The sequence below is a fragment of the Xiphophorus couchianus genome, chromosome 8 (assembly GCF_001444195.1).
Source record: "Xiphophorus couchianus chromosome 8, X_couchianus-1.0, whole genome shotgun sequence".
Lineage (NCBI taxonomy): Eukaryota > Metazoa > Chordata > Actinopteri > Cyprinodontiformes > Poeciliidae > Xiphophorus > Xiphophorus couchianus.
In genome coordinates, this window is record NC_040235.1 from 2809801 (window position 1) to 2837746 (window position 27946).

Sequence of the window (27946 nt, forward strand, 5' to 3'; positions counted from 1 at the left end):
ATTATTAACTAAACGTTGTTTAGTTTTTATTAGTTGTACTAATAGTTTTAGTTCTTTTCATATTTTGGTTGATTTTTAGGCGCAGATTTCAAAAAGGTCAATTATTATTGAATAATTCTGGATTTTTTCTAGCAACTTTTCTAGCAAAATGGCAAAATATTCCAACTACAAACTTAAAAAAAAAAAGTCTAAAAACTTTGACGTCACGTCGACGTTTTCCTCAGATTTACGTTTATATAAGAAACTTCATTAAATCAATGTTGAAGGTAAAGTTTCAAATATTGTGAAATTTATATTAAATATGTACTATAATTATAAATTAGGAACTAAACCACATTAATTAACATCAGGCTTTTAAAACAACTTTTCCAAATTTCTCAATTTAAAAACAAATTATATGTTAATTCAGCTGCTGTTAAAATAAATCTGCTGCTCTGTGACTTGATGTAAAACTGTTTTGCTAATTCTGAACCGATTTTTCTGGGCTGGTTTTTATTTAAACGTGTTTAACCGTCTGACAAGCGAACAGAAATAACTAATAGCTGCTGATGAACGAAGCCGCGCGGGATAAAACATGGCCGCCTCTTTGTGTTTCTGGTGGGCCTGGCGTCCGTCCAGCTGTTGTCAGTCTTCCTCAGACAGTCGGAGGAGAGACGGAGGAAACATCTGCCCGCTCATCTGGCTCTGTCTGTCACACACACACGCTCAAACACACACCTAAAAATCAACAAAAAACATCCCATAATAACCTGACAGAGTTGTGACGGGAAATGATGAGGGAAGAAACCTGGTTTGGAGTCTTATTATAACAGGAAAGCTGTCAAGGTGTCACCACAGTTTAACTCTGAGAGCTTAAACACAAACAGCCGACAGGCCGGCTGCCAGCGCAGCAACAACCAGGGCTGGGATTCCTGCTCAATGTTTCATATCACGCTCCCAAAAGTCAAATCCTGATGTGTTGGAAACATCTGCACAATGTGAACAACACCAAACTCTACGGAGCAAAAGTTTGGTCAAAAAAAGCAAAGTTTTCTAATATTTCCCTTCAGAAAAAATACCTTAAAGATGCAAAACTCAAATTGTGCAACTTCAGTGAAATCATCAACAAGTGGCAAAAAAATAAAGCTTTGGAAATGTTGAAATCACTCTGTCCCAAAACCTTTATGAGAAATGTATGGAAGCTCACTTCTGCCATGAAAGTAAAAAAATACAAGCCCAACAGGAATTCATAATATATTGATTGAAAGTCAAAACTGGGAGTTTCAGTTTGAAAGTCATGATTACAAATTTAAAATGAGAAATTGATGTTTTAAAGTCATAATTTTGAGTTTATAGTCATAATTGTGAATTTTGAAGTCATAAATGTCATATCTGAGTTTTGAAATCATAATTACAAATCATTATTGTGAGAATAAATGTCATGATTACAAGTTATAAGGTTGTAACTATAACTGTAGTTACTATAAAGAGCCTTCATTTTTTTTCTTTCTTGGCAGAAATGTGCTTCCATACATTTAAGAACAGATTTTTAAGAAAACAGTGGTGGACAATCGATCAACGAAGGGCAGTTAATGGAGAGGCCATGTTGTGATGACTTCCTGTTTCAGAAATAGCAGGAGCTTCTTAAAGAGACAGAGGCCCAATTTTAAGGCGTTAAATTATTTACTTAAGTCAACATTTATTTTAAGTCACATTTGATATATATATAATTTTTATAACAACTAAAGGTAACATAACTACCTGATTGTCCCTTGGAAACACTTTAAAAAGTGGATAAAAGACTTGAAACATTAAAATATGGTGGAAAATTTAAAAACAAATAAACTTATTTATATCAAATGTTCATCAAAATTCAGCGACTGCCGTCATGAAATCCTGTGAAGTCAGTTGCTGTGTGGATTCAGAGGGAATTGGGTCACATCCTGTTAAAAACTGGGTTCACACGTTGACAGATGTCAAATTTTACCCCTGAAATTATTTATTCACAAACCAAAGGGTTTACTGGGCAGCCCTCCGCCCCCCCTCTGTGACCTCTGACCCTCTTTATCAGATAATTCAGTTACTCTGGATAATCACATCATTTTGATTACGTGTTAATCTAATGGGTTTAGGCTGGATTGAATTAAAAACGGCTTGGTGGAAACGATGATCCATCCAGGAAATAGAAACATGTTGGAGATCACTGGGCCGCTGTTTCTGGTTCAGTCAGTTTTTAGATCTAAAACTTTGATTTTACACCTAAAATGTGTAAATTTTAAGTCTTAAAAAGGAAATATTGCTCAGTAGGCTTCACTTTTTCTCCAGTTTCAGTTTTATTTGTAAAAAAGATAAACAAAATAAATAGAAATTACAATAAAATAAAGAAAAACATATTTCAGTCACTGTAATAAATCTTGAGTGAGTTTAAGTTGATGAATCTGATCAAACTACAGCTTAAAATTAAAATCAGATGTTTTTTCTGATCTGTTGAAAAATGAGACAAAGAGAACAAACATTTGAACAAATTTAAACTATTTATAACCTTCTGAATGATTAATGATCCTCCATTCTTTAATGACTGAACAGCTGTTTGCATGTTTCCCCATTTTGATGTTAAATCTTCCAGAGGTATGAATAATTGTGAGCTTAAACGTGAATAATCTGAGTGGAAAAAAATCACAGAAGCTCAGAAAAACATTGGGAGCTTTTAAACAAACTAATTAATGAAAGAATGTAAAAAAAGACATGACATTTATATTTTGTTTTCATAAAGTCAATAAATTTAATATTTGATCAATCAGACCTTTTATTACCACATAAATTCTCCTTTATGATGCTGAATGACATGACGGGTGAGAGCCTCATCCACTGCACTTTTATTCTGAAGAGATATCCAGCATGCCAGACTTTCATAGCGTTTCCCAGAATGCACCTCTGCTGTGTATGTGGGTCAGATGGTACTCTGTTTATTGCCATATGTTTGTTACTGTAGTGAGGCTGCAGGGAATAGAGGTCTGAAATAAGAGCGCCAGGAGGATGTTTGTGTTTTTATTGAAACATGCAGTTCATCTCTCACACAGACAAGTTCTAATTATCAATTTTAGCTCATTTTATGTTCTGTCAGTATAACTCAGGTTATTATTTTTATTTTTTTATTAGAGATCTTAGCACTTTACTCATATTTAGTTATTTATTTGGTGCTTTCAGTACATGATTTCTGTGTGGTTAGTCATTTTCCTTTTTCTTTATCGTGCTTTATATTAACCGCTAATTAGTTAGCTGTACAGCTAGCCTTAAATTTGATAAAACACTTAATTGCTTTATAAAGAAGTTACTAATTCCATTTATAAAGCAAAATTTTAATAGTATTTTAACATTTTTGTCCTTTAAATTCTGCTTATTTAATTAATTATTTGACTATTATTAAATCAAACTAGCTTAAAACAACTAATCCATTTAGCTATCTTGCTAACTCCACTAGGTTTTGAGTACTATTATGTTCTTTGTTGTTTTGGCAAAATAATAGTTTCTAGTTTTTGTTTTTTTAGAAATATACCAAGGTGTTGATTTAAATTATTTTTATCTAATAATTGTCTGTTTTCATCCAGCACCAACTAAGCTAAGCTACATAGATACGCTCCAAGATTAGAGTGTCTGTAATTCCATTGCTTTAAAATCCAAATAATGTTTTGAAATTTTGCAATTGCGGTGTTTCCACTAAATAAGAAAAATTAAAATCACACCTGAATGAGTTTTTTTAAAGTCGTTAAAAAACATTATCATCCACTTCCTGTTTCTTCTTTGTGGTTTCCGCCAGTAGTAACATTTGGTTATTAATCATGTGATTTTTGTGATGTGAAAAAAAATTTCCATTTTAGTTTTGTGAGATAAACCAATTTCGATACGGCCAAAAAACAAAACACCCCTCATCCTTGTGCCAAAACATTTTTGAAAATGGACATTTCCATTAAATTAATTTATTTTTATGGTGAATGTAAACACCGCTAGTGAAAATTGAATGAAAATGTTACCGATTTCTGGTGGTCTTCTATATTCTGCTTATAAATGAACTTGGCTTCCACTCATAGTGCAGCGCTCTGAACATGAGCAGAGACAACAAGCAGCTTCCGCCCGTTTCTGACACTCAGCGCTCAGGAAGCCTGAACTCACAGGGCGAAAATAATAACTTTAAAAGTCATCGGCTTGGAACTAATCCCACCGCGGCCTGCGGACATTTTAATACCGGAGTGATTAGTAGTGATCCTAAAGCCCGGCCAGCCAGCGCCGTCAGGCCCGGGCGGCCGGCCCGCCCAAGCCTCGGCTCTCCGTCCCTGGAGGAGGCGGTCAGGCGAGTCCCCGGATTAAGGCCACTCTGGAAAGTTAAACCCCTGGACGTCCGCCACTTCATTTCTCTAAGTGGCATCAGTTCCCTCGTTATGACTGTTAATTAAAGTTGGATTTATTCAACAGGATTTCTTTACTTTTCTGGCAGAAAAATATAGTTGACATTTTCTATTTTTTTCTCATCTTTCTGTTGAATTGAGTGGATTTTTTTTTTCCACGGCGTGTCCGTGTTGTTTATCTGTTTTTTATTTGTGTGAGAAAGTGGGAAGCTGTGTGTTTGGGGGGAGGGCTGGGAATTTTTTCATATGAGTGAGCAGATGTTGCAGTTTCTCAGGAGGGATTTATGTCAGGATGGGAACACACACAACACTCTGGGCTGTGTGTCATAATGAATGCATTTATCAGTCCACATCTACACGTCTGAACACGGCATGCACAGAGAAAAGAGCCTTTTATTAACACCGAGATAAACATCCAGGCATATTTCAGGGATATATCAGGACATTATGTTTGTATTATTTATCATTCCTGGTTTTTACCAACATTTATATGTCAGGAGACAAGTTTTAGATTTTTAGAAAATTATTAGAAAAAACTAACCTGAGTACAGAGAGATTTAAATGATTAATTATGGCAGAGTATTATGGACAAACTAAGAAAAAATAATTTAATTACAAGAATAAGTCATATTACGAGACAAAAATTGGTATAATATGAGAATAAAGTTGTAATAATATGAAAATTATTGTAATAATATGAGAATGAATTTATAATGTTAAGAGAAGAAAGTAGTAATCCACAAATTAAGTCTGAATATGAGAATAATCATGTTACCAGAATTAAGTCGCACTATACGACTTATTTATTTTGACATTTTTATTTTAATATTATGACTTTATTATTGTAATTGGTTTCTTTTTTCTAATACTCTGTCCTAGTTAAAGGATGAACTCATTCTGTTGTGAATTGTTCTGCAGTTTTACTAAACTCAACGTATCACTTGGATAGAACCTGTCTGACAGCACGAAGTAGTCATTAATGTCTGCCAACAAACCAAAGGTCACAATTAGAAACTGCTTTTCATATAAACTTAGGTTGATATTAAATTATTTTTTGTGAAATATTTCATTTTGACCAAAACAGCTGCAGCTCTCCTTCAGTGATGCATCCAAAGTGCACAAAGCTGCGTTATCACAGATCCTTCCCTTCCTCCCAGCTCCTGTTTGACTCTATAACACTTTTCAGCCAAATTTATCAATTTCTCCAAAGTATCTGATTCAGTTAATAATGAAGCTTTACTACAGAGTTTTCACACTTTTGACTTGTCTGAACAAGATGTCAGTGAGTTCATGTAGGGGCTTTAACTTCCCTAGTGGTTTCCTCAGGGGTCAGTGCCTATTTATTACATATGTAAATAGTCTTAATTCAAATGTGGCTTATGCAAAATTTCATTTTTATGCTGATGATACTGTTTTACATCGTGCTGGTCTCTCACCTAACGATACTTTTAATTGATTACAGGTAAATCTTAAGCTTGTTTTAAATGCAAACAAATCGAAGGCGATGCTGTTTTCAAATGTAAAATGTTAAATATTTAGGATTTTTAATTGATGATTCTTTGTCATTTATTTTCCACATTCAACAGCTGGTATAGACGCTGAGATTAAAATTGGGATTTTATATCATTTGAGGCGATTGGTTGATGCTACGTTTGTCTTTACTGGACTGCAGTGACATTTTATATGCGCACGCCTCTACTAAATATATTTACTCACTGGTTTACTGTTGCTTCGTCAGCAGGTTGAGGTTTTGCTTATGAACTTGTGCAGAAACCTGAAACATATTTATATATTTTACTCCTGCTCTTGCTGATGGATAATATTTGCCAGATGTGTGTGTATTTACAGAATCGGTTAGAGCGTGGCTCCGGATCAGAGTCCTGTCTAACAGCTGTTTGGGGGGATTTGTTGCTGTGTTTACCTCTTTCAGCATCGGCCAGTAAGTTCCCAGATTCCCAGTAAAGAGGGATCATGTGGCGGCCATGTTGGTTCCAACCTGCGGCGAGCTGACAGCATCAAAGACCTGCTGAGTCGATTCTCCGGTCCGACTCCGTACTTGTTTTCATCCCAGAGCGCTTTCTCTGGACACAGACGAGTCCTCAGGTCGGTTTCCATGGAGTCGCTGAACTCTTCCAAGTCCAAGCTGAGTGTTTTCACGCCAAGTGCCATCGAGGAGGTCAGGAGTTCGACTCCCACCGTCACAGCGACTCCATCCGAAGACGCCAAACAGAACGAGGCGGAGTCGACTAAGAAGAGAGCCAAATCTACGGATATAACCGCCAGGGTTGAGTGTCCAGTAGAGGGCAGCACTCAGACGATGGATTCAGAAACGACGAGCAAACCGAAAACTCCAAAGTCTGGTAGAGACTCAGTGGCCGACTCTGGCTTGGGATCGGTAAGAGACGGAGGATCAAATCCGATCCAGACGAGCTGCACCGATCCGGGGAACTTTGCACCTTTTCCGGACTCTTCATAAAACAACGATTTGCATGATTATTGATCCGACTTAAAGGCACAGCACCACTTCAGGCCTTTAGAGCACATCATCATTTAATCGTCAACTGAACCTCTTTCTCATCGTTGATTTTTTTCCCCTACAATGCCTTGAAAAAACACTTCTACCTCTTTCACTCAGATTTAGTCTTGGTTCAACCACAAACTTTGATGTATTTGAAAATTAAACTGACAGATCCACACAAACGTAACTGGGATCTAAATGATGCATGTTTGAGAAATATTTACATAAAACTTTAAACTGTAGAATGAATTTGTTGCAAGCTTTGAACCCAGTTCATCATCTCAATATAGACACAAAGCTTTTTAGACTTTTATTTGTAAGTAAATAACATGCATTATTTTCTCTCCATGTTGTCATTATTTATAACTTTATGTTGATTCATTACAGAAAACCCCAATAAAATTTACTAAAGGTTGTGGTTGAGATATTGCTACAAGGCACCAATTTTCCTCTTCATGTCAATAACGACTTGATTTTATTTCACAAAACAAAGATTTAAACTGATGGATCTGCCTGATTGAATTTTGCTTCTGTTTCTGTTTGCTTTCTGAACTGTTTCCCAACTTTTCCACACAGTGTGATGATGTAGGGTTGGAAAAACGATGGTCTATGACCTGAAATCAGTCCTGAATCTGGGAAAAAAATCCTTTAGGTTATTTTTACCAAAATGATGCTTCATAAGAAACCTGCAGGTTCTTAGAGTGTTGAAAAATGAGGAATTAACTTTTCATGATAACTGATTTGTAAGGGTCAAAAATGGCGGCCATCTTGAAAAATTGCTGTCATCCTGAAATTCAAGTGGCTAATGGGAAATATTGACCTTAGGGGTGAGCATGCCACTGTGCATGCTTGTATCCAAACATGAAAGGTTTTTAGAGTAATATGCTGCACTAAAAATTAACTCTTTAAACTTTCCAAATCTTGCTTTTGCTGATCTGCTTCTTCACGTTGGAATGAAAATGCCTTAAATCATTTGATTTACTCCTCAACTGCATCTCCACCTTTCCTCTGAATCCTCTGAATCCTCTGCCTCCGTCCTTCAGGAGTCAGAAGTGGATTCCAGCAAGCAGTCCGACAGCCCGTCCGAGGAGGAGCTGTCCACGCCCAGAGCCACCATGGTCACCCAGAACCCCAAGTACCAGCTTCTGCTGAACCACGATCTGAAGACCAACGGGCTGAGCAGCAGGGAGGCCAACGGGCCAGGCGGCGGGTCGATTGGAGACAAAAGCCCCCGGCTCTCCAGATGGGAGACCACCCGGATGGGAACGAACAACTTCCGCGGGTCCCTGGAGTCCCTGGCCTCTCGGGACTGGGACACGGGTTCTGACAGGGTGAGTGAGGAAGACCAGAATGTGTGTGTGTGTGTGAGGGATTTGGTAGATTAAGTTTGGACCAAATAGGAACCAGATGCTGAGGGATAACAGTCATTCTAGAGTTAACAGCGCCATCACATGGAGGAAATGGGAACTGATTTAATTCCTGTGCAGAAATCTGAAGGTCTTCTTGAATTTGTCAAAAAGACGTGAAGTTGATTTATTCTGGGTAAAAAAGACTTAGATTTAAAACTTAAGAAATAGTTCAATACTCAAAAATATTAAGAATATTAAAAATAAGATTTAGAGTCCTTAACATTTATCTTTAAAGAAATTTATTAACCTCAAATATATTGTAGAAAACAATTTAAGGGAAATAAATAACAAAATGAAAAATGTAAAAACATACCAAAAATTTTAAAAATAAACTTTATTTATTGTTTTAAAAAATAGTTGAGGCCTCAAATATTAAAAATATCAAAAATATTAAAAATAAAATTTAGACACCTACTATTTAGCTTTAAAGGAATTTATTTACCTTAAATGTCTAGAAAACAATTTAAGTCAATAATGAAATAAAAAATTAAAAAATATTCAGTTTTAAAAGAAAAAAAATGTAATTTAATATTTTCTAGAAATGGAGATTAAAGGATACATAAAGTATTAGTTGCTCCTAAAAATTAACAATGTAATTTATTTACTCTTCTAAATCTTTTTGAACTAAAGTTGAGATTTAGAGACTTTATTTTGAAAGGAACTTTGTTACCTCACATATGTAGAAAACAATTTAAAGTAGTTAAATAGTTAAAAGTTTTAAAATTCAAAATGGTGAAATAAATGTTTAAAATTTAAAATATTTTAAAAGAATATAATTAAGGTTTTAACTAAACATTTTAATGTAGGAAAAACTATTTTATGATTTTTTTTTCAATTTTAAAGGTATTTAAAAGAACTTTGATAAATGAAATCTATTTAATGTATTTTGCCAAACAAATTTCTAAACTTATTAAAGAATATTTGTAGTATGTGTTTTTGCCTTTATTTAGATAAACGGGTAAAAAGTACATATAAATAAATGATTAAAAATAATCATTTTCCTTTACGTTGGTATAATATTGTATATAACTAATCAGATTAATTGATTAACTGATTTATCCCCAAACCTTCCAGCAGTAACTTCTCTGTTGCAGAATGAATCCAATCTAATCTTTCCTTTCCAGTTTATGCACAGCGCCACCTTCTGGAAGAAACACAGATTGAAGGTTTTTCGCTCCGTCGGCTGACTCACAGTTTCCAATCAGAGCCCAGAAATTCGGCTTCGATTAATGTTTTTATTTTACAAAAATCACATTAGATCTACTGCGACGGAGTACTGGAGACAAACTGAGAGAATTTTCTTTTAATTACAAAAATAAAGTTACAATATTAGCAGAAGAAAGTCGTAAAATTATGAGAAAAAGTGTGAATAGTTATCCAGAGATTCTTCAAAATAGATTCAAAATCCTGCTGTTGATAATAATTTGATGTTGATGTGTTAAAAGATGAAGAGTTTCCTGTTTATAAACCAAATTATAACTTTACAAGATTCACAACATTCCTTATTTTAAGGCAGCAGTAAAACTGCTTATTCATGTAGAAGTTTTTTTTATTATTACAATTTTATTCTCATACTATGACTTTATTTTGGTATTTTTATGACAATTCTTGTAATATTACATCTGTAGTCTACTATTACAAATTTGTTAGTGTATTATTACAACTTCACTTAATATTATGACTTTATGCTGGAATTATGACTTTATTTGCATATGTTTTTTACTTCTTTATTTTTACATTTTTATGACTTTTACTCATTATAATTAATTCTTTTAATCATAAAATGTTGCTATATTCACAACTTTTTCTGGTGTTATGACTTCATTTACATGATATTTTTGCTTTATTCTTGTAATTTTATAAACCAAGCTTCTCAGTCTGGCTCTAACTCTCTGTCTCCACGTTAATGTGTCACGCAGCCAAAATGAAACAATAATTCACAGCTGATGTCACGTTTTTCCTGTTCAAGTAATAACTGTCTTGATCCCATCAGAATGTTGCATTTGTTTGCACTACAGTTGTTTGTTCTGTTTTTACTTGCTGGAAGTAAACTGAACACCTGGTGTGTGTTTTCAGACGGGCATTGTCGACAGCCCTCCCCGGGTCTTCAACAGTCCGTACGCCACGACCACGTCCGTGGATTACACCCCGACCTACAGGATGTCCGAGTACAAGGTGTGTATCTGGTTTCTGTGTGAAGTGGAGAGCGGGGAGCTGTAGCGGATGACGTTGCGTTTGTCTCCAGGTTCAGGGCGGACTCTCCCCCGCCACCTCAGAGATGAACCTGTACAGCTTCAACAGCCGCAGCACCAGCCCCATCGGCATGCCAACGCCCTCGCTGACCTCCCAGCGCACACGCTTCTCCACCTACGACACCCTGAGGAGAAGGCCCGAGATGAACAACACGGTACGAAACACGCGCCTGTCTCTTTAAGGAGGCCAATACGAAAACGTTTAAAGTTTGTTCAGGTTCATGGGGGTTTTGTTAATTCAATAAAAACATCAACTATTATTTAATATTATGACATCATTCTTGTATCATTACAATTTTGTTCATATTATTCAACTTTATCCTCATATTATTGCGACTTTAATCTATTATAACTTTCGGGTATTTTTACTTTATTCATATAGTATTACAACCTTTTTATCGTAGACACTCAAAGTACACAAAAAAAAAAAATTTAGCGGCTAAAAAAGTGAATTTTACTGTGTTCATATCTGGCCAGCAGGTGGCGCCTGTTCACTACAGCTTGCGCTCCGCCACATTGGGAGCGCCGAATAAGAAAGACTTCATAGAAGAACTGACCAAACAACTGGACGTCTGTCAGAAGGTAAAATCAATCTCAGATTATTAAAATACTAATCTGGTTCTACAGATGCATCTGAATAAATTAATATACCAAAAAGATGATTTTATTTAGGAGAGTAAGCCATAAAGATCATTATTAAAGAAGCTGGATGCTCTGAGTGCTTTATCCAAACAAATATTTGTGGAAAGTTGAGTGGAATCAGTTTAGACTAAATGTTACACAAAAGTTAAAGATTTAAAGACATTTTGTTTGGTTTTATCTAGCAGCTCCATGAGGTTCTGACTGCTGTAACTTTAACCAATAATACCAGAGATTACCGGTATTAAATAAAAACTGGTTTATTAGTTATTATGTGACTGAATTATTAAACAATATTTCTTATGGTTTGTGTGTTTTCTTCAGCGCAACACGTTCCTGGAAGCAGAGAGCGTCGAGATGGAGAAAGAAAGGAACCAGATCAGGTCAGAGAGGAAGAGCCGCATCGTCAGAGATGATTTCAACTATTTATGCTTTAATGTCTTAATCCTGATTAATCTGCTGGATTGAATAACGCAGGTCAATCTGGGGAGAGTTATGGGGTGGATGGAAACAAATGGAGTGAGGTCAAATTTTAGTGGTTGGAGGTTTTCTATTTTGTCTTTGGCTAAAGACCATTAGCCATTTCTCCTGCTAGTACTACTTAGCATTTGTTTTGGTTGTATTTACCCATAATGCCCTGTGCTGTAATCCACTTCCTGCATTTGGAGCAGTCTCTGGTCCGCTTGTCGTTCACATACTCACTCGAACTGAACCAAGGCTCACTTTAGCTGAACTGAGGTTATCTGCAGGTTCCACAAAGTAAAATTTAAGACTTTTTAAGACCTTTTGTAATGCCACCCTGAATTAAATTTAAGAAAAAGAAGAAGTATAAATATTGGGGATTGTTGGGACATCGTATTGTATGAGACATAGAGAAACAGTGAAACTACTGCGGTGTGTTTGTGACTGTTGGCAGCAACTTTGTGTTTTTCACATTGAAAATGGCTCACTACATCGGTAAACCCCGTACCACCTAGCTTAAAAATGTTTTGGAACAGAATGCAGCTAACGCTAACCTTGAATGGGTTGGCAACAAAAGTGGTTCAGTAGCGAAATCATCCAGCCAAATGGAAGTAATTTTGCACTGACCACAAAAAATGAACAAAAAAAAATTTGTTAGCAAGCAAGGGTATATTAGCAGCTAGCAGTTAGCTGTAGCCTCATCTCAAGTCACAGAATGCAGTGAAGATGACTCAAACTTTTGCCTGACAGAAGAGAAAAAAATAACTAGACTTAGACTTAGACTTGTACTTTATTGATCCCTTGGGAAGACTCCCTCAGGAAATTGAAGTACATAGTAGTACTCACATAGTAGTAATAGTAACTACATAAAATATTTGCGGTTATATAGTCATGCTACAACAAAAACTAAGACCTGTGATTAATGTATTTAAGGCCAACGTACATTTTTTTAAAGAACGCAAGACAGTTTAAGGCCTTACATTTAAGACCTGGGTTTGTAGGTGGGAATGACTCAATGACTGTGGTCCAATAAACATACTTTAGAAATCCTTAACATTGGTTACTAGAGACAGAAATTGTGTAAATTGGTTTTGAATGTTGAATCTCTTTTGTTGTTTAATTTGCTGCTTTGACCATCTGAGGTGTAAATCTCATCGGTACCGATCCGATTGTCCTGTGAAGGTTTGAGATGCGCGCCCTGCTGGTGAACAACGAGGACCTGCTGAGGACCAACGCCCAGCTGAACAACGAGCTGAAGAGAACCAGAGAGCAGATCATGGAGATGGACAAGGAGAGCCAGGGCCTCAGAGAGAGATGCCGAGAGATGGAGGTGAGATGGAGCAGAAAATTACTGTGAAAATTAGCATGCTAATCCTTCTGGTCGTATGATTTTCACACTGAATTCAGGATGATGGACATGTTTCAAGATGGCCGCCATTTTTGTGCCTTTTTTAGCCAGTTATTACCATAAAATGTTCCCCATTTTAATGACTTGGATGATATTTGTGCCACATCATGTTTTCAACTATTCATACAATTTTAAAGTGATAATATGTAGCAAAATGAGACACCAAACTGAAACTGAACACTTTGGTGTTTACAAGTCTGACAGCTGGTTTGAGACTTTTACACCAAAGTCTCACCAGTTGTAACTGTGCCGATTATTCAGTCCTCTTACTGGTTAGCATTATGTTCTGCTAATTTTTTTATGTGTTTATCACCTTAAAGTTAACTTCTGCTATTGTTTAAAAGTTTTTAGTGATTTACCGTTAGCTTCCTAAAGTTTTTTAATGTGTTTAGCAGTTTATTGCTAGCTTCGGTTTGTTATTTTATGTGTTTAGCATTAGCTTTCTCTAGTTTTTAATGTGATTAGCAGTTCATCATTAGCTTAGCTAATACTTTTGTTTAGCAAACTAGTGTTTAGTGAAACTAACATTTTGGTTAGCCGTGTCCAACACTGGCAATAACTTCTCCTCTTTTAGTGCAAACAGACATTTTCCACAACTATGGTAGCCATTTTGAAAAATGTAAACCTGTAAAAGGAAACACAAGATTAGGAAACCATATATTATTTTTTAACACCAAAAATGTTAATTTGTGATATTAGCAAGCTTACTGTAAAAATAAATCTTATTAGATGGCCATGTTCAATTTTTCAGTTTCTTACATAAAATTCTGTGAGAATTTAGGTTCTGCAAAAGTTTTTGGTGAAATATCCAATTATTAAGAAGTTAATTATAACAGAAGGTCGTGTTTGTTTGGCTTCAGTCTGTGTGATGTTTGTTGTTTGTTTTGCAGATTGAGGTCAAGGATGCCCGGGAAATGATGGTGGAGGCCAATAATCAGGAGTACGCCTTCAACTTCCTCCAGCAGTCCCTGAAGAACAAGATCCAGGATGCTGAGGTAGAACCAGAGAAATCTTCTTACACGTTATCTGTTATTATAGACCACAAACTACCACCATTACTTCTTCCTAGTCGGCCATGTTTGTTTGTTGAGTTCTACTTTCTGGTTCTACTTCCTGGTTCTACTTCCTGATTCTGTGCCTCTGTTTGGCGTTCAGGACAACCTGGAGAAGCAGACCCAACACGCCAAGTCTCTGGCCGAGAAGCTGTGGCTGGCAGAGAGGCAGCTGGAGGAGATGGAGGTGGACAAAGAGACCCGAGACAAGAAGACGTCTGAGCTCAACAGCACCATCCTCAGGCTGGAGGAGGAGGTGCAGAAACATTTAATCTGCTGGTTCCTGGGCTGTGAGAGGCGGCGCTAACGGCTGCTTCTGTTTCCAGCTCAGCGAGGCTCTGCTGTTGTCCACCCAGAACTCAGCAGAAGTGAACCTCCACCTGAAGCTGCGTGAAGACGCCCAGATGAGGGTGGAGGAGCTGGAGGAGGCGCTGCTGGAGAAGGACCAGGAGGTCCAGAAGCTGCAGCTGCTGGTCAGCAAGCTGCAGGGAGAGGTACGCAGCTGCAGCAGACACGAAGCAGGCGTTAAGCTGCTGCTGCTGCTTCAGGTTCTGGTTCTGTCGGGTCCAGGTGTCCGGGAAGCTGATCGATAAGGAGCGCAGCCTGGAGGAGGAGATCCAGCTGAGGGAGCGGCTGCAGCTGCAGTGCAGGCAGGCCGAGCGCACGGTGGACGACCTGACCATGGAGCTGCACAGCACCAACCAGGCCAAGGACGACCTGGCCAAGCAGGTCAAGGTGGCCCAGGTACTGCCTGCGCAAAAAACAAAAACCTCACAGGATCCTGGTGGTGTAACGGCTCAAAAACAGTAACAAAAAAGTTTTTAAAAAGAAATATTTGCAAAAGAAATAATCCATTAATTTCCTTATTAAACACTTTATGAAATCTACAAATAGAATAAGAAACGATGACAGATTAGAGACCAACATTTTCATTCTCTAAACAACATAAATAGCTCCATTTTTATTTTATTTTTCACCATATTGATCTCAGACTTTAACATGACAGGAAGCTGAGTAGTGAGAAATGCTGCCACCTGCAGGTGGGAGCTGGTATTACTTGACTCAATGTTTTTGTTTTTTTGGAGAAAATTGGCTCAAAGAATTATGTATTAACGTAAGTAATAATAATAATAGTAGTAATAATAATAATAGTAATAATAATAATGAAAAGCATGGATTTGTTGATTTAGTGTGAATGTTTGCTATCACAGAATTATAAAACTGTAGTGATTGTTTCTGCTGAAATGTTTGAGTCTTTATTAAACTCAGGTTAAGTAGGTCAGTTTCTACTCTGGGTTTATTTATAAGAAATGAGCAATAAGTTTCTTTTTAAGCACTAAAACAATTTTTTTTTTAGTTTCTAAATGTTTTTCTGTGAAGCTGAGACGTCCACATGAATTAACCAGACATTCAACCATCACTTTGGGGTTAATGAGGCATTAATTATGCTAATCCTGTTCAGCCGTAAACTCTCTAAAGCGAGCGGCCATGATGAAACGCCGAGCCGTTTGTTTTTCTGGTGAACAGGAGAAGCTGATCGACGTGGAAACGGAACTGGAGGAGCTGCTGGAGAGCGAGCAGCGCTGGGCCGCCAAGCACAAGAAGACTATTGAGCAGGTAGGGCGCCACCTGCAGGCGGAGCGCCGCCGCTGAACCGGATCTTCCACCGGACCGGCGCCGATACTTTCTGCTGTGTTTCAGACGGAGCAGCTGCAGCTGAAGCTGATCCAGGCGAAAGATCTGAACGACCAGCTGGAAATGGATAAGACCTTCATGGAGAGACAGGTGACCTTTAACCTTTCACCTCATGTCATTTTTAAATATTAAATGATTCATAATTTCAAAGGTTAATCAATACTTCAGTAGACTTTTGACTCCTACTTTAGTTTGAATTTCTTGGACAGATACTTTTACTGAAGTACAAACTTTGGGTGTTTTACCTCGGCTGTTAACGATGGAGCTGCTAGCATCTTCGCCGCTAGCGTTTTCCCTGCTAAAGATGGCGCTTGGCTTTTCTGTGTGTCCAGATCAGGGAGCTGCGTATGGAAGTGGAGGAGCTGCAAAGCTCCAGGGTTCAGGAGGACGTGGTGTCCCGGGCCGAGAGCCGGGCCAAGGAGCTGGAGAGCGCGCTGAGGGCCGAGGAGAGGTGAGCCGCCGTCCATCGTCCAGATACTCCGTCCTTCACTGAGTGTTGATCTCAAGTTTGAACTTGTCTGCTCTGTTTCTTTTTGTTTGTTTGTTTTTTTAACATTTTTTTTGTGTTTCTGTAGAAACAAGGCAACTCTGACGAACTCCATCAGTAAACTGGAGAGGAAGATCAACGAGCTGAATGACCAGCTGGAGGAGGAAACCCGCATCACTAACGAGCAGAAAGAACTGGTAATACACGCTGCAGCCTCCCGCCACCAGGGGGCAGCAAAGTGACATGGAAACATGAAAACTACAATCAGAAACTTTCCCCACATTTATCACACAGTATAATAATTTATGTTATTTAAGTCTGACACAGCATGTTAACGTTAGCAACATGCTAATTCCCTGCTGTGTCTGGTCTCAGATGACCCAGAGGATGCGCACGCTGAAGCGGCAGCTGAACGAGGCGGAGGAGGAGGCGACCAGGAAGGAGGCGCAGTACCGCCACCTGCAGAGGGAGCTGACGGAGGAGAGGGAGACGAGCAGCCGGCTGCAGCGGCAGCTGCTGGACCAACACCTGCAGACCAAGTACGAACCGCAGCCTGCAGGCTAAACTGTGACAATAAGTTAGCTTAAAGACGACGCGCTGTGCTAAGTTAGCATGTTTTGGTTCTTCCATTTGGGCAATAAGTTCAAGTTGTTTTGTTTCTGGAAAACGAACCGCTTCAAAATGAAACTTTTCCGTTTCTTGCTAGCTCTGCTAGCTTTATGAATTTGACTGGCAACCAATCAGAAAATAATTTCTATTTTATATATTTTAACATAAATCAAAGATTTTGATGGAAAATGTAAGATTTCAAAGTTTCCCTCGATCTGTGCTGCCATGATGTTTTCAATCAACCTTCCATGACCTTTAACACTTAGCATGCTAATGCTAACAGAGGATTGAGCGATTTCACATTTCCCCTTTGAGCTGAATCTTCTGGAAGAAAATGAACTTCAGATGGATTAGAAATGTCTTCATAACTCTTCCCAGATTGATGGGAAATAATAGTTCACAGCTTTCTAAGGTCCAATGCTAACATGTTAGCACCAAACCGCTGTACGTTGTTAGGCATTTTCTTCTGAATCCAGTGAAGTTTTAAAATCGGTTTTCCAACAAAAATGAAGGATTAAACAAAGTTTTCTGTGTCTCTACCAGACGTAAAGACAACCTGACGATCCGTCAGACTCTGGACAACCTGAGGTTGGACCTCAGCGGAGACGAAGACGACGAAGAGGAGAAGCCGCTAAGTGAACAACCAACCAGCGTGACTAAAGTTTAACCCTCCAGCGCCACCTTCCTGTGGAGAAATGGATTAATTTGACAGGAAACCAGCAGATCTGCAGCAGCAGAAACACAGAATGACTTTCAGCTGCTTGGAAATAATCTCATGTTGCCGGGAAAGTTCTTCACTTTTAACTAGCTGAGAAATTCATTGAGATGAAATCTGGTGCTAGGTTGTAGCAAACACTTTCTGTTTTCAGGTCGTTCCTGCCATGAAAACACAAAACAGTTTCAAATCAGGACTCTCTTTTCCTCTTTTCATGTTTTTAAGAAGTTAAATTCCTCGGCGCCCTCTGCTGGTGGACACCATGAACTACAACCGCTTCATTTTGCACTCAGCTGCTTTTCTTTCAAAATGTTTATAGGAGATGTGATCTGGAAGAAAACTTTGAGGAAAATGTTTGAGTTTCTTCTAATAGAAAATATAGAATAAGCTTTAAGAAGAAAACTGTCTGAGACGCCTCGGTTTTTATTTTCTGTACAGAAACTCGTTTATCTGCAGTATTTGTGTTTAAGATGCTTCAACGGGTCATGAAAGTGTCTGTGGGATCTTTGATCGTGGCTTTTTTCATCTCAATCACAGCAAAGATTATTTATATGTCTTGAAGTCTTTCTGGGACATCTTAAAAGTTAAATTTTTTGCATATTTAAAGGGTTTGCTGCTGTTTAATGTAACTCTGCCGTTTATGTAAAGAAGTTGTTTGAACATTTAACGGGGCGAGGAAACCGTTCACCTTCTGTCGTCTGCAACGAAAGGAAATCAGAAATATAACCTTTGACTCCATAAGCAGATTGATTTCTGCCGTGTTTACAATGTTTCTCATTTTAAACCAGCACAAACATTAGGTTTTAAATCTGAACGCCACATTTTGTTTTCTCTCATATTGGGTATTTATTTTTCGCCCTTCGGTACAAAATAAACTTTAACTTTGACTAATGGAGTTTCATCTGTTCTTTCATGAACTGTGAGAAAAACTAAAAATCTGTTTTTATGATCGATACAAATAATACGAAATCAATAAGTGGAATTGGGCCGATATTTTTTATTTTTTATCAAAGTTTACTTTATTATTACTATTTATTTAGAGGGAGTTTAGCAGGTCGGTCATCTGGTGTTTGTTCATGTGACAAAGATAAAAGATAATATTGATTTTCACTCTTATGGTGAAAAAACCAGAAATATGAATATCGGCTGAAATTGGTGCAGTACCGGAGTAAAAACAGATTTATTTTAAAAAAACAAATTTAAGCAGAAATCATGTTTTTCTGATCATGATGAACTTTGTGTGTTTCAATCTAAAACTCCCATTAAATACCAAATTAAGAAAGAATTTTATTTGATTTAAAGACCAGGAATTGAACCTACAACAGTCTCCATGTTGAAGGTGAGCGATTTACTAACTGAACTAACCAGAGAATCAGGAAGTTCTCAGATTTTTCACTTTTAACAAGAAAAAATAAAAGTTTTGTTCTAATTTTGCAGAAATGCCAACAGATCCAGACAAACTCTGTCCTGTTGGGCTTCCACAACCAAAAATACAAAAATGTAATAATTAACTTTCTAAATTATCCCAATTATTAAAACATATATTTCTAAGTCATATATAAATGTTACAGTTAGAAACGTGCGGTCCAACAGTCCAACCTTTCCTCCATTTCTCCTTCATAAAAAAACAGTTTTTTTTACTTTAAAACGAATCTCTGTCAAAAACAAAATAAAAAACAAATCAAAACAGTTCTGAGGATAAAACCAACCGATTTATTTCAGCTCTGGCACCAGAAGCACAAAGCATCTGACGTTGTTCTCATTGTGTCAAACATACGGCATCGATACGCTCAGCGCTAACGCAACAAACCAGCTAAACTGCAGGCATCAGAGAAACAAAACCGACTTCAGGACTTTCTGATCCGTTTAATTCAGACATTCAGCCGACAAAACCTCACAGACAGGAAGGTTCAACAGGCACAACATGAAGATCAACGCAAAATAATGTTCTGCTTTCAAGATGACAGATGTGTTGAGAAGAACCACAAACAAAATCAAATATAAAGCATTAAGCTAACCGTAGCTTTAAAAAATATAAACACTGATGCAGACAACTAACCGTATCAAAGGATTGTCATGATTACAAGGCATTGGTTTCAGAACTGGTCATGCAAGGAAACAAATATGTATGTAATTATTTATGGAGGTTTAAAATGATTTAATGACTTAATGAAATATTCCTCCTTTCTGAAACATTAAAAGAAGCTAACAGAGTTAATCCAGATTGTTTAGTTTAGTTTTTCTGAATTACTGAAATAATTCTGCATTTTTATTATTAATATGCAGATTATTCTTCATTTCTCCAACGCAGGTCATTCGAGCCATTCTTGGCATGTGAGGTATTCCATAAAATTAATGCTGCAGCAGCAAGTTTGTGTTTTTTTTTTTTTTTGCAATCTTCCAGGCACAGCTAAATAAAACTAATTGTTCCCAAAAACTAATAAGTTTTAGTAAGTGTAGTAAATAAGCCAACAATGAAGCACAATGGTGGTAAAATAATGATATGAATAAATTTATAAGGACATGTCAGTAATTTAAAACAAGAAAAAAATATATATGTTTGATGTTTGGGTGAAAATCAGCACAGAGCAACTTAATCTGTTTACAACACAAAAATGGCAGAAAGAGTGAAGTTATGAAAACGTTTCTGATGCAAATGAGGCATATTAGGCACCAAAACCCTAAAACTTTCCTAATATTCATTCATTAAAGTTTCTGCTTTGCGATGCTTAAAGAATTTATAATACAGGTTTTAAAAAGTGAGATTGAAGCTAAAAATCATCCAAAATGTGCTAATCCTACTCTCAGTTTGTCTCAATGAAGTAAATGTTATTTTTATAATGTGCACAGTAATATTTTGTAATATTAAAGCACACAAAATATCAAACAATGCCTAGTATAATAAGTTTTCTTTGAGTTTCTGTTACAAAAAACTCAAAACACATGACAGGAAGCTAAACCATGCTAGCTTTCTGTCATGTTTTTGGATAAACCAACAAGCTAGCTAAGCTAGTTGGATTCACTTTTAGTAAATTACTCTTTTCTGAAATTAGAAAGATATTAAACAAACAAAAAAAACATAAAAATACCAAAACTGATTTCTTCCATTTAGACAGAAAAATGGGAAAACTTTGAATTACTCCTGTTAGCATCCTGCTAGCAGGTATGGAGGCTACCAGCTTAGCAACAACGCTACCTTAGTAAATAAATACTGTAGAAAGATTTTATTTGCTGTTCAAATAATATTTAGTGTTGTTAATTAAAGAAATCCTGTCAGTCGTCCCTCTGGAAATTCATTCAAGCACTAGCTAAAAACGCATCACCATGTAGCTGTTAGCAAAGCCACTTAATTAAACAATTAACTTATTTTTTAAAGTATTTTTATGAATTAAGGAAATAACCTGTAATAAAAAATCTGTCAGTACCGAACAGCCCGGAGTCTACAGGACAGTTTGTACTTGAGAAAGTCGGATATGAAAAAAACAAAAATGCAAAATGGCAAAGAGACAAAAACAAACGACAGCCTAACTGAGCATTTATTGTTTTAACAGCTGTGATGGACATCCACAGTTAAAACATTCAAATGTTTACACCATATGAAGAATCAAACAATGTCGGTTTAATTAATCTCATCTATGCTCTGATGTTTGCGTTAAAAAAAAGTTGGCTCTGCTAAGCTAGCATGACTATGAATAAAATAAGTTAGTGAGGCAGATAAAGACAATAAAATATACACAGAATTGCTTAAAAAATATGAAGTCACCCAACTGAGAAAAACCTTGAGCTGATGTTACATTAAAATATCTTTGAAGCTAACAGTGTAGCACTGAAGCTACATTAGGTATAATTATGCTAACTGAGCGTCATTCGCTTTAAACGTCAGTTCCTTTGGGCTGGAAAGGAACCGTAGCTTTAAAGTGTACAGATGACAAAACGATGCCAATGCTAATCAATTTTATATTGTGCTAAAAAATGCTAGGTGGCTATGCTAAGTTAGACTATCTTTAGCATGCTAGTGCCTTCTGTGGAATGTAAAAGATGGAAAAGCTAATCAGAAGTAAACCAAATGAAAATAAAACAAAACCTGAAAACTTCATTTTTCAGTTAAAATGAAAATGAGCTACTGTTGATACATTAGCATCTTGCTAGCAGTTATGAAAGCTAACTGGCTAGCATCATGCTACATTAGCTAATGAGTCTTTTGTATCTGCCTTTCAGAAAAGAAAATAAATGTTAACAGAGGTCGTTTAATTTTGGACAACCATTTGTGGTGAATGTCCACAATAATAACATATTTATTACAACATACCAAAACAAAAAGACGGTTTAGTTGCAGTGTATCTTAAAAGTGTGGACAGCCTGTGAAAATAAAAGAATTTGCTTTTGATGAACAGCTGACAAATATCACTACTAACTGTAGAAACTGTCTGATCTTTAACTGGTAAACAGTTTTATGAGCCACTGTAATTTCTTTACCGTTGATGTACAAAACACTGTAGGCTAAGCTAGGTTAGCTTAATCTTCATCATGTTAGTGAAGTTAGTGAGAACCAAAAAATGTTCACAGAGCAAGAAGTAAAGCAAGAAATATGACTTAAATTATCTTAACAAAATCTTGAGCTGCAGGTTTTACATTAGCATCATGCTAGCAGCTACAGAAGCTAACTGCTAAGCTAATCTGTACCACTTTCTACTTGCAATTTAACAGTTAGTGATGGTTAGCTGACCTTGTATCATTTTTGACTACAATTTCAGGTGAAGTTATGTTCCTATTTTCATTTATTTTTAAACTAAACTGAATATTATGTTTTTCCTGGACACCTTGTTTTGGCTGAAGCTGAAATACTCCCATAAATTAGCTAAAAAACTTTGATTAATAAAAAAATAAAACAAACTGGTCACAAAAAGACATCACACACAGTTTTATGTTGAGAAACGCTGCTGGAGTCTCTCCATGTTTGTGTCAAAGACTCCCAGTAAAGCCCGTTAATACAAAACACATTTGGCACATGTTCAGTAAACGTCTAAAACAAAGCTTCTCTAATGTGTGGTTGGTACCGGTCCAGCACAGAGCGGAGAGAATCAAAGAAATATAATTAAAACACATTGGTCCCACTAATCCTCATTGTGGTCCAGGATAAAATGCTTCATTCACACAGCCTGGCATTAAACTAGTTTTAGCCCAGATTTGACTCAAAGTTCGACCTTTTCCTGCTGTGAAGCCATGAACGGACGTTGGATTTCAGATTCTGATAAACGGTGAAGCAGGGAGCGTGCAGAGTTTAATTCCCAGGCTGCAGGTTTTCAGCGAGGCACATTATGCGTCTGACAGCGATGACGGCGCCCCCTCCTGGTTCAATTTGCTTCTCAAGGCTGACAGGCGGAGGCTGCGATGCCTAGTGGTGTCCACTAGAGGGAGCTGCAGTGTGTTTATTGTCAGAGCTGCAAACAGGAATGATTGAAAGATGACAGTAACATGCTGAGGACAGACAGGGAGGGAAGTAAGAGACGGACGGGACGTGAGGAGGACGGAGGAGCGTCTCCGGCTCTAACATGCGCATCGTTTCGGGTCGGGCGCTCCTTCGCCCAGCTTGGCGGCGCCGTTCCCGTTGGCGGGGTCGGCCGGCGGTTTGTCCACGCACTGCTCCATCCTCTTCATCACCAGGTCCAGCAGCGTGATCACCGCCTTGTCCACCTCCGCACCGGTGGCTGCGCTCGTCTCAAAGTACGGGATCCTGAAAGGGCCAAAAAACACCAGTAAGAGAAAATTCTTCATAATCAATCAATCAATCAATCAATCAATCAATCAATCAATCAATCAATCAAACCAGGGGTTCACAAACTTATATTAGCTCCTCAAACAGCTAATATAAACTTTACTTTATTTAAACTTATGTTTTACAGTAATAATTACAAAATATATTACTTTCATAAAAACAACTTAAAGTGTATGATTTTAACATTTATTGGATTTCATTTAATTTATTTTTCCTTGTTTTCCATCCAACTTTCCCTCTGCTGCCCCTGGTGGCCAACACGTTGAAAAACACTGATTTAATCAATTAATCACACAATAAGATAAAATTGGATCAATAATTTCTATTCTGATGATTAGTGAAAAACTCAGCAGACTCAGACTCTCACCTGAAGTTATTGTTAAAGTTTAATCTGTTTTTTATTGAAATAAATTGATTTGGTAACAATTTATTTTGCCTGATTTTGTTATTTTTTATTACTTGTATGAATTATTGTCATTTTAGTCGTTAAAATATAAAAATTTCCACTTAGCTTTATATTTTGGTCCATTTGTTTATGTAATTTTTAAATATGAAATAATTGATAATCTGATCAGTTACTTTTTACTCGAGTAATTTGGGTATTTTTCTCACCTCTGGTTAAAAATCACATCAAAACGACAATATTATCATTTATTACAATAAATCCTGGAACAATTTATCATCCAGCAGAGTTTATAATTATTTATTGAATAACCTGAGAAAAACTGATCATAAAACTGATAATAACTTTAAGGAAATCTGGGATAATGTCTGTGAATGAGCAGCAGAAAGAGGTTTTTATTTCTGATAAAAACTCAGTGAAATGTTTTTATTTCTGATAAAAACTCAGTGAAATGTTTTTATTTCTGATAAAAACTCAGTGAAATGTTTTTATTTCTGATAAAAACTCAGTGAAATGTTTTTATTTGTGATAAATCCGAACTTGCCCGTATTTGTCGGCCAGCTCCTTGGCCTGTTTCTCCTGGACTTCCCGCTGGTCGGCCAGGTCCGCCTTGTTCCCGACCAGAACGATGTCCGGGTTCTCGCAGTAGGCGTTGGCCTGCAGCTGGCCTGCGGTTCGGTTGCCACGGCGACCAGGCAGAGGACAGAGAAACGTAACATTTATCAGCAGCAAAGTGACGAGCGACTGGCGATGAATCAGGTTTAACAATCGAGTTTTTTGAAGATTTGAAAGAATCTGGATTTTCCCACCAATTTGCTCGGTTCTTCAGAGCCGAGGGCGGCCATCTTGGTTTACAATTGTTGTTTTACAGATTCTGTTTGTTTGGATTTTGAATTATTCAGCTCAACTCTACAACAAAATATAAGAGCCAGGCTAAGTTTCTATTTTTATTCACAGAAATAAGTCAAAATAAAACCAGAACAATCTCAGTAGAATAATTTAGAAAATGTAGAAAATGTTCATGTGTATTTATGTTATGTACAACAAGTGAAAGTAAAACTGTAAATACCGGTTGGTATGTGAAGATTTATTGAGTTTATGTGAGCAGTGATGGTTCTGGAGGAAGGATCTGTGTTTACGCTGCTTTGTGCACCGAGGATGCAGCAGATTTTACTTTAGTCCTTCTGTCTCCTTTCACCTGAATAAATATGTAAACTAGAACACAAACTGAGTAAAAATGTCTTAAACTAAATCTATAAAAGTAAAAATATTTTCAGGATATTCCTGAATTATAAGCTGAACTTAAACCTTAAGCTCTGCTGGATTAAACAGCTGAGTTTGATCTTTAAAGCTCTGCCTACGTACTCATCCAGTTGCGGACGTTGAGGAAGCTCTGCTGGCTGGTGAGGTCGAACATCAGCAGGAAGCCCATGGCGTCCCTGAAGAACGCCGTGGTCAGGCTGCGGAACCTGCAGCACAAAATCACAGACGTGACGGACGGACATGATGACTTCTTAAAGCTGCAGTACGTAACTTTTATAGGAATATATATTTTAGACATTAGTTAAAACCGTCACCATGTTGTCACAGTTTGTAATGAGGCAGATAAAAGATCGATCTCCCTGAGCTGCTGCTGCTGTCTGAAAAAATGCACCAAAAACAGCCAATCAGAACCAAGAGGCGGGGCTTAGCGCTGTCAATCATCCTATTGTACTCCCTGCTAAATGTGCTACTGGCAGAGAAACAACTTGCAGTGACAGAAAAACCGTTTGTCCACTGTCATCGGTGGCTATGCTAACTAGCCTTAGCATTCCCAGCATGCTATGCTAGCTACATGCAGCAGAGAAAAAGGTGGGTTTGTGATTGACAGCGCTAAGACCCGCCTCCTGGCTCTGATTGGTTGCTTCTAGAACTGGGTGACGACAGAGGAGATCAATATTTTATCTGTGTTTTTATAAACTGTCAGTAAATATATAAAATATGTAAAATATGTATTTTAAAAGTTTCTGCAGCTTTAATAAATTTATTTTACTGATTCAGAGGAAATGTTCCAGTTTTTCAGACGTTGTTCTTTATTAAACCTTTTTTCTGGTTAAACTGTGACGTTTGAGTTCAGTTTGCTGAATCTTTATTTTTTATTTTGCATGTTAAACATGTAGAATCTTCCAGGCTGTCGTTTGTCTGCGTTTGGACCAGAACCGGCTGGTCCTGGTGATGACTCACTGCTGCATTAGTCACCGCTCGTTACGTCATTTACCCGCATTAACTCGCCTCAGTCCCACAGAACCGACCAGCAGAACCGCAGCTGTGGGAGGAGAGCAGGGAGCAGCGCTAGCTACAGCAACCTGGGAGGGTCAAAGGTCATTTCTAAACCAACAAAACAGCTGAAGAAAAGAAAAATCATTGAAATAATTTGGTGGGACGATTAATTGTGATTAATCACAATTATTTGAATCATCAACTAATTTAGTGATTGATTAATCACTAACTGAGTATACAGACTATAAAAAAGGTAAAAAAAAAACATATTCAGAGGATTAATGAAGCCAAAAATGGAGAAAAATATAAATATTTTACAGTTTTGATAAAAACATCTTATTGTGTAAATCTGTTTTACCCACAACTACAAACTATAAACTCTGGTTTCAGGTTTAGCTTCACCTGGTTCCAATGATGGAAATAAATCTCCTATTAAGCATCTTTTTCTATCCAATCAATAATCTATAAACTAATTTATTGATGTCAAGTTGAACAAAAAGGAGCTGAGAAAGTTTTTAATGCAAACGATTAATCGATCATTAAAGGAAACCTGTCATTTTATTTAAAAATAGACTTTTTATTTGCATCTTTAGCATATTTATAATAATGTTTAAAAGTCTGATTCTCTTCAGATCTTCAGAAAGTTTAAAAAAAAAGAAAATCCAATTAGTATATTAATCGTCAGACAAATTGATTAATTGTCAGGATAATCGATTAATTATCACATCAACCAGACTGGATCCTCCACAGGAAACTTTCAGAGTTTATGTAGGTCAAAACGTTGCAGATCAACATGAACAATGAAGAAATAAATAAAATCTGATTCTGATCTGATTTCATTCAGTTCAGTTTCTAAACCTGAGAAACCTGAGAAACCTGAGAAACCTGAGAAACCTGCCCCCTACTGGTGGAAAACCAGATTTATTTACAGCTCTAGGTAACTGTTCATCCCTCATCCCTCATCCCTCCATCCCTCATCCCTCCATCCCTCATCCCTCCATCCCTCATCCCTCCATCCCTCCATCCCTCATCCCTCCATCCCTCATCCCTCCATCCCTCCATCCCTCCATCCCTCATCCCTCCATCCCACCTCTCCTGTCCCGCCGTGTCCCAGAGCTGCAGGTGAACCTTGAAGGTTTTCCCCGCCGTCGTTCCATTCGGGTTTGAAGCCGTGTAAACCTGAAGAGGAAAAACATTTAGAGTCGGGATTAAATCAAATAATCTAAGAAAGACAGGAAGAAAGAAATATAGAATAAAAAAGAAACATAAGACCAGTTTACTTTCTGTAAAGTTTCTTCTTATTTCCTTAAAATAAATATTAAAATCTTCATTTTGTTCTAATCTATCCGTCGTTAGGATTAACATTTAACTGCAAATTATTGATGAGAATCAGACCAAATCGATCGATTGATCGATTGTAAATACTTAGTGAACTTTTGCTTCTGCAGGTCATTTATCTGAATTGATTTCCATGTGGGAACGGAAACATGGCGGCTGCGACTCAGCTGACCTCAGCTGGCCCCGCCACGAGTCGCCATGGCAACCCGGCCTGGGCGCGCGTTACAAGCAAAGCGGAGGAAGAGCTGGAGCCTCACCACTCTCTTTTCCCTGAAGTCGATGCCCACCGTGGTGATGAACTTGGGGTTGAACTTGTTGTCGGTGTAGCGGTAGAGGAAGGTGGTCTTCCCCACGCCGGAGTCGCCCAGCGCCAGCAGCTTGATCAGGTAGTCGTAATCCCCATCAGTCATAGTGGAGACCGGAAAAAACCTGAGAGAGAGAGAGAGAGAGCAGCAGGCTGTCAGCGAAACCCCGAGAACCGCCAGAGGGAGAAATCACAGGAGAGAGCAAAGAGGAAAACTGAACCCTGAAGACGGAGAAAC

General features: G+C 37.5%; 2 protein-coding genes across 6 annotated transcripts in view; one reads left to right on the plus strand and one right to left on the minus strand.

Annotated features, from left to right (window-relative positions):
• The first annotated feature begins 525 nt into the window (after nt 1–525).
• On the plus strand, nt 526–18519 carry LOC114149630 (cingulin-like protein 1). 3 transcript variants are annotated; one of them, XM_028025652.1, is made up of 17 exons: nt 526–577; nt 7944–8231; nt 10386–10484; nt 10555–10716; nt 11039–11143; nt 11525–11583; nt 12845–12992; nt 13961–14065; nt 14226–14378; nt 14449–14616; nt 14693–14866; nt 15650–15739; nt 15824–15907; nt 16150–16268; nt 16393–16501; nt 16680–16843; nt 17457–18519. In XM_028025652.1, exons 1-17 carry the CDS (start codon nt 575–577, stop codon nt 17578–17580), a joined length of 2154 nt encoding a protein of 717 aa, XP_027881453.1. In that variant the 5' UTR covers nt 526–574; the 3' UTR covers nt 17581–18519. The 3 variants fall into 3 exon arrangements, with proteins under 3 accessions (XP_027881453.1, XP_027881451.1, XP_027881452.1); XM_028025650.1 differs by lacking the exon at nt 526–577 and adding an exon at nt 5917–6777; XM_028025651.1 differs by lacking the exon at nt 526–577 and adding an exon at nt 5920–6777 and having other exon boundaries at nt 11042–11143.
• An 802-nt stretch (nt 18520–19321) lies between these two features.
• Nucleotides 19322–27946, minus strand: part of rab27b (RAB27B, member RAS oncogene family) — a 29380-nt gene continuing 20755 nt past the window's right edge. For 2 of the 3 annotated variants that reach the window (XM_028025692.1, XM_028025695.1), the window contains exons 2-6: nt 27662–27833; nt 27157–27245; nt 25173–25276; nt 24352–24475; nt 19322–23362 (exon numbers count right to left, since the gene is read on the minus strand). In XM_028025692.1, coding sequence (XP_027881493.1) covers nt 23176–23362; nt 24352–24475; nt 25173–25276; nt 27157–27245; nt 27662–27814 — 657 coding nt within the window. In that variant the 5' untranslated portion in view covers nt 27815–27833 and the 3' untranslated portion in view covers nt 19322–23175. The remainder of the gene's footprint in view (nt 23363–24351; nt 24476–25172; nt 25277–27156; nt 27246–27661; nt 27834–27946) is intronic. The other variant, XM_028025693.1, reaches the window with a different exon arrangement.

What these genes read in the sequence shown, in the direction of transcription:
- LOC114149630 (XM_028025650.1), top strand. Translation starts at nt 6,496, where the DNA reads ATGGAGTCGCTGAACTCTTCCAAGTCCAAGCTGAGTGTTTTCACGCCA. An exon ending in AAAGAAAGGAACCAGATCAG is followed by an intron (nt 11,584 to 12,844) that starts GTCAGAGAGGAA and finishes TGTCCTGTGAAG; the next exon opens with GTTTGAGATGCGCGCCCTGC. An exon ending in GCGCTGAGGGCCGAGGAGAG is followed by an intron (nt 16,269 to 16,392) that starts GTGAGCCGCCGT and finishes GTGTTTCTGTAG; the next exon opens with AAACAAGGCAACTCTGACGA.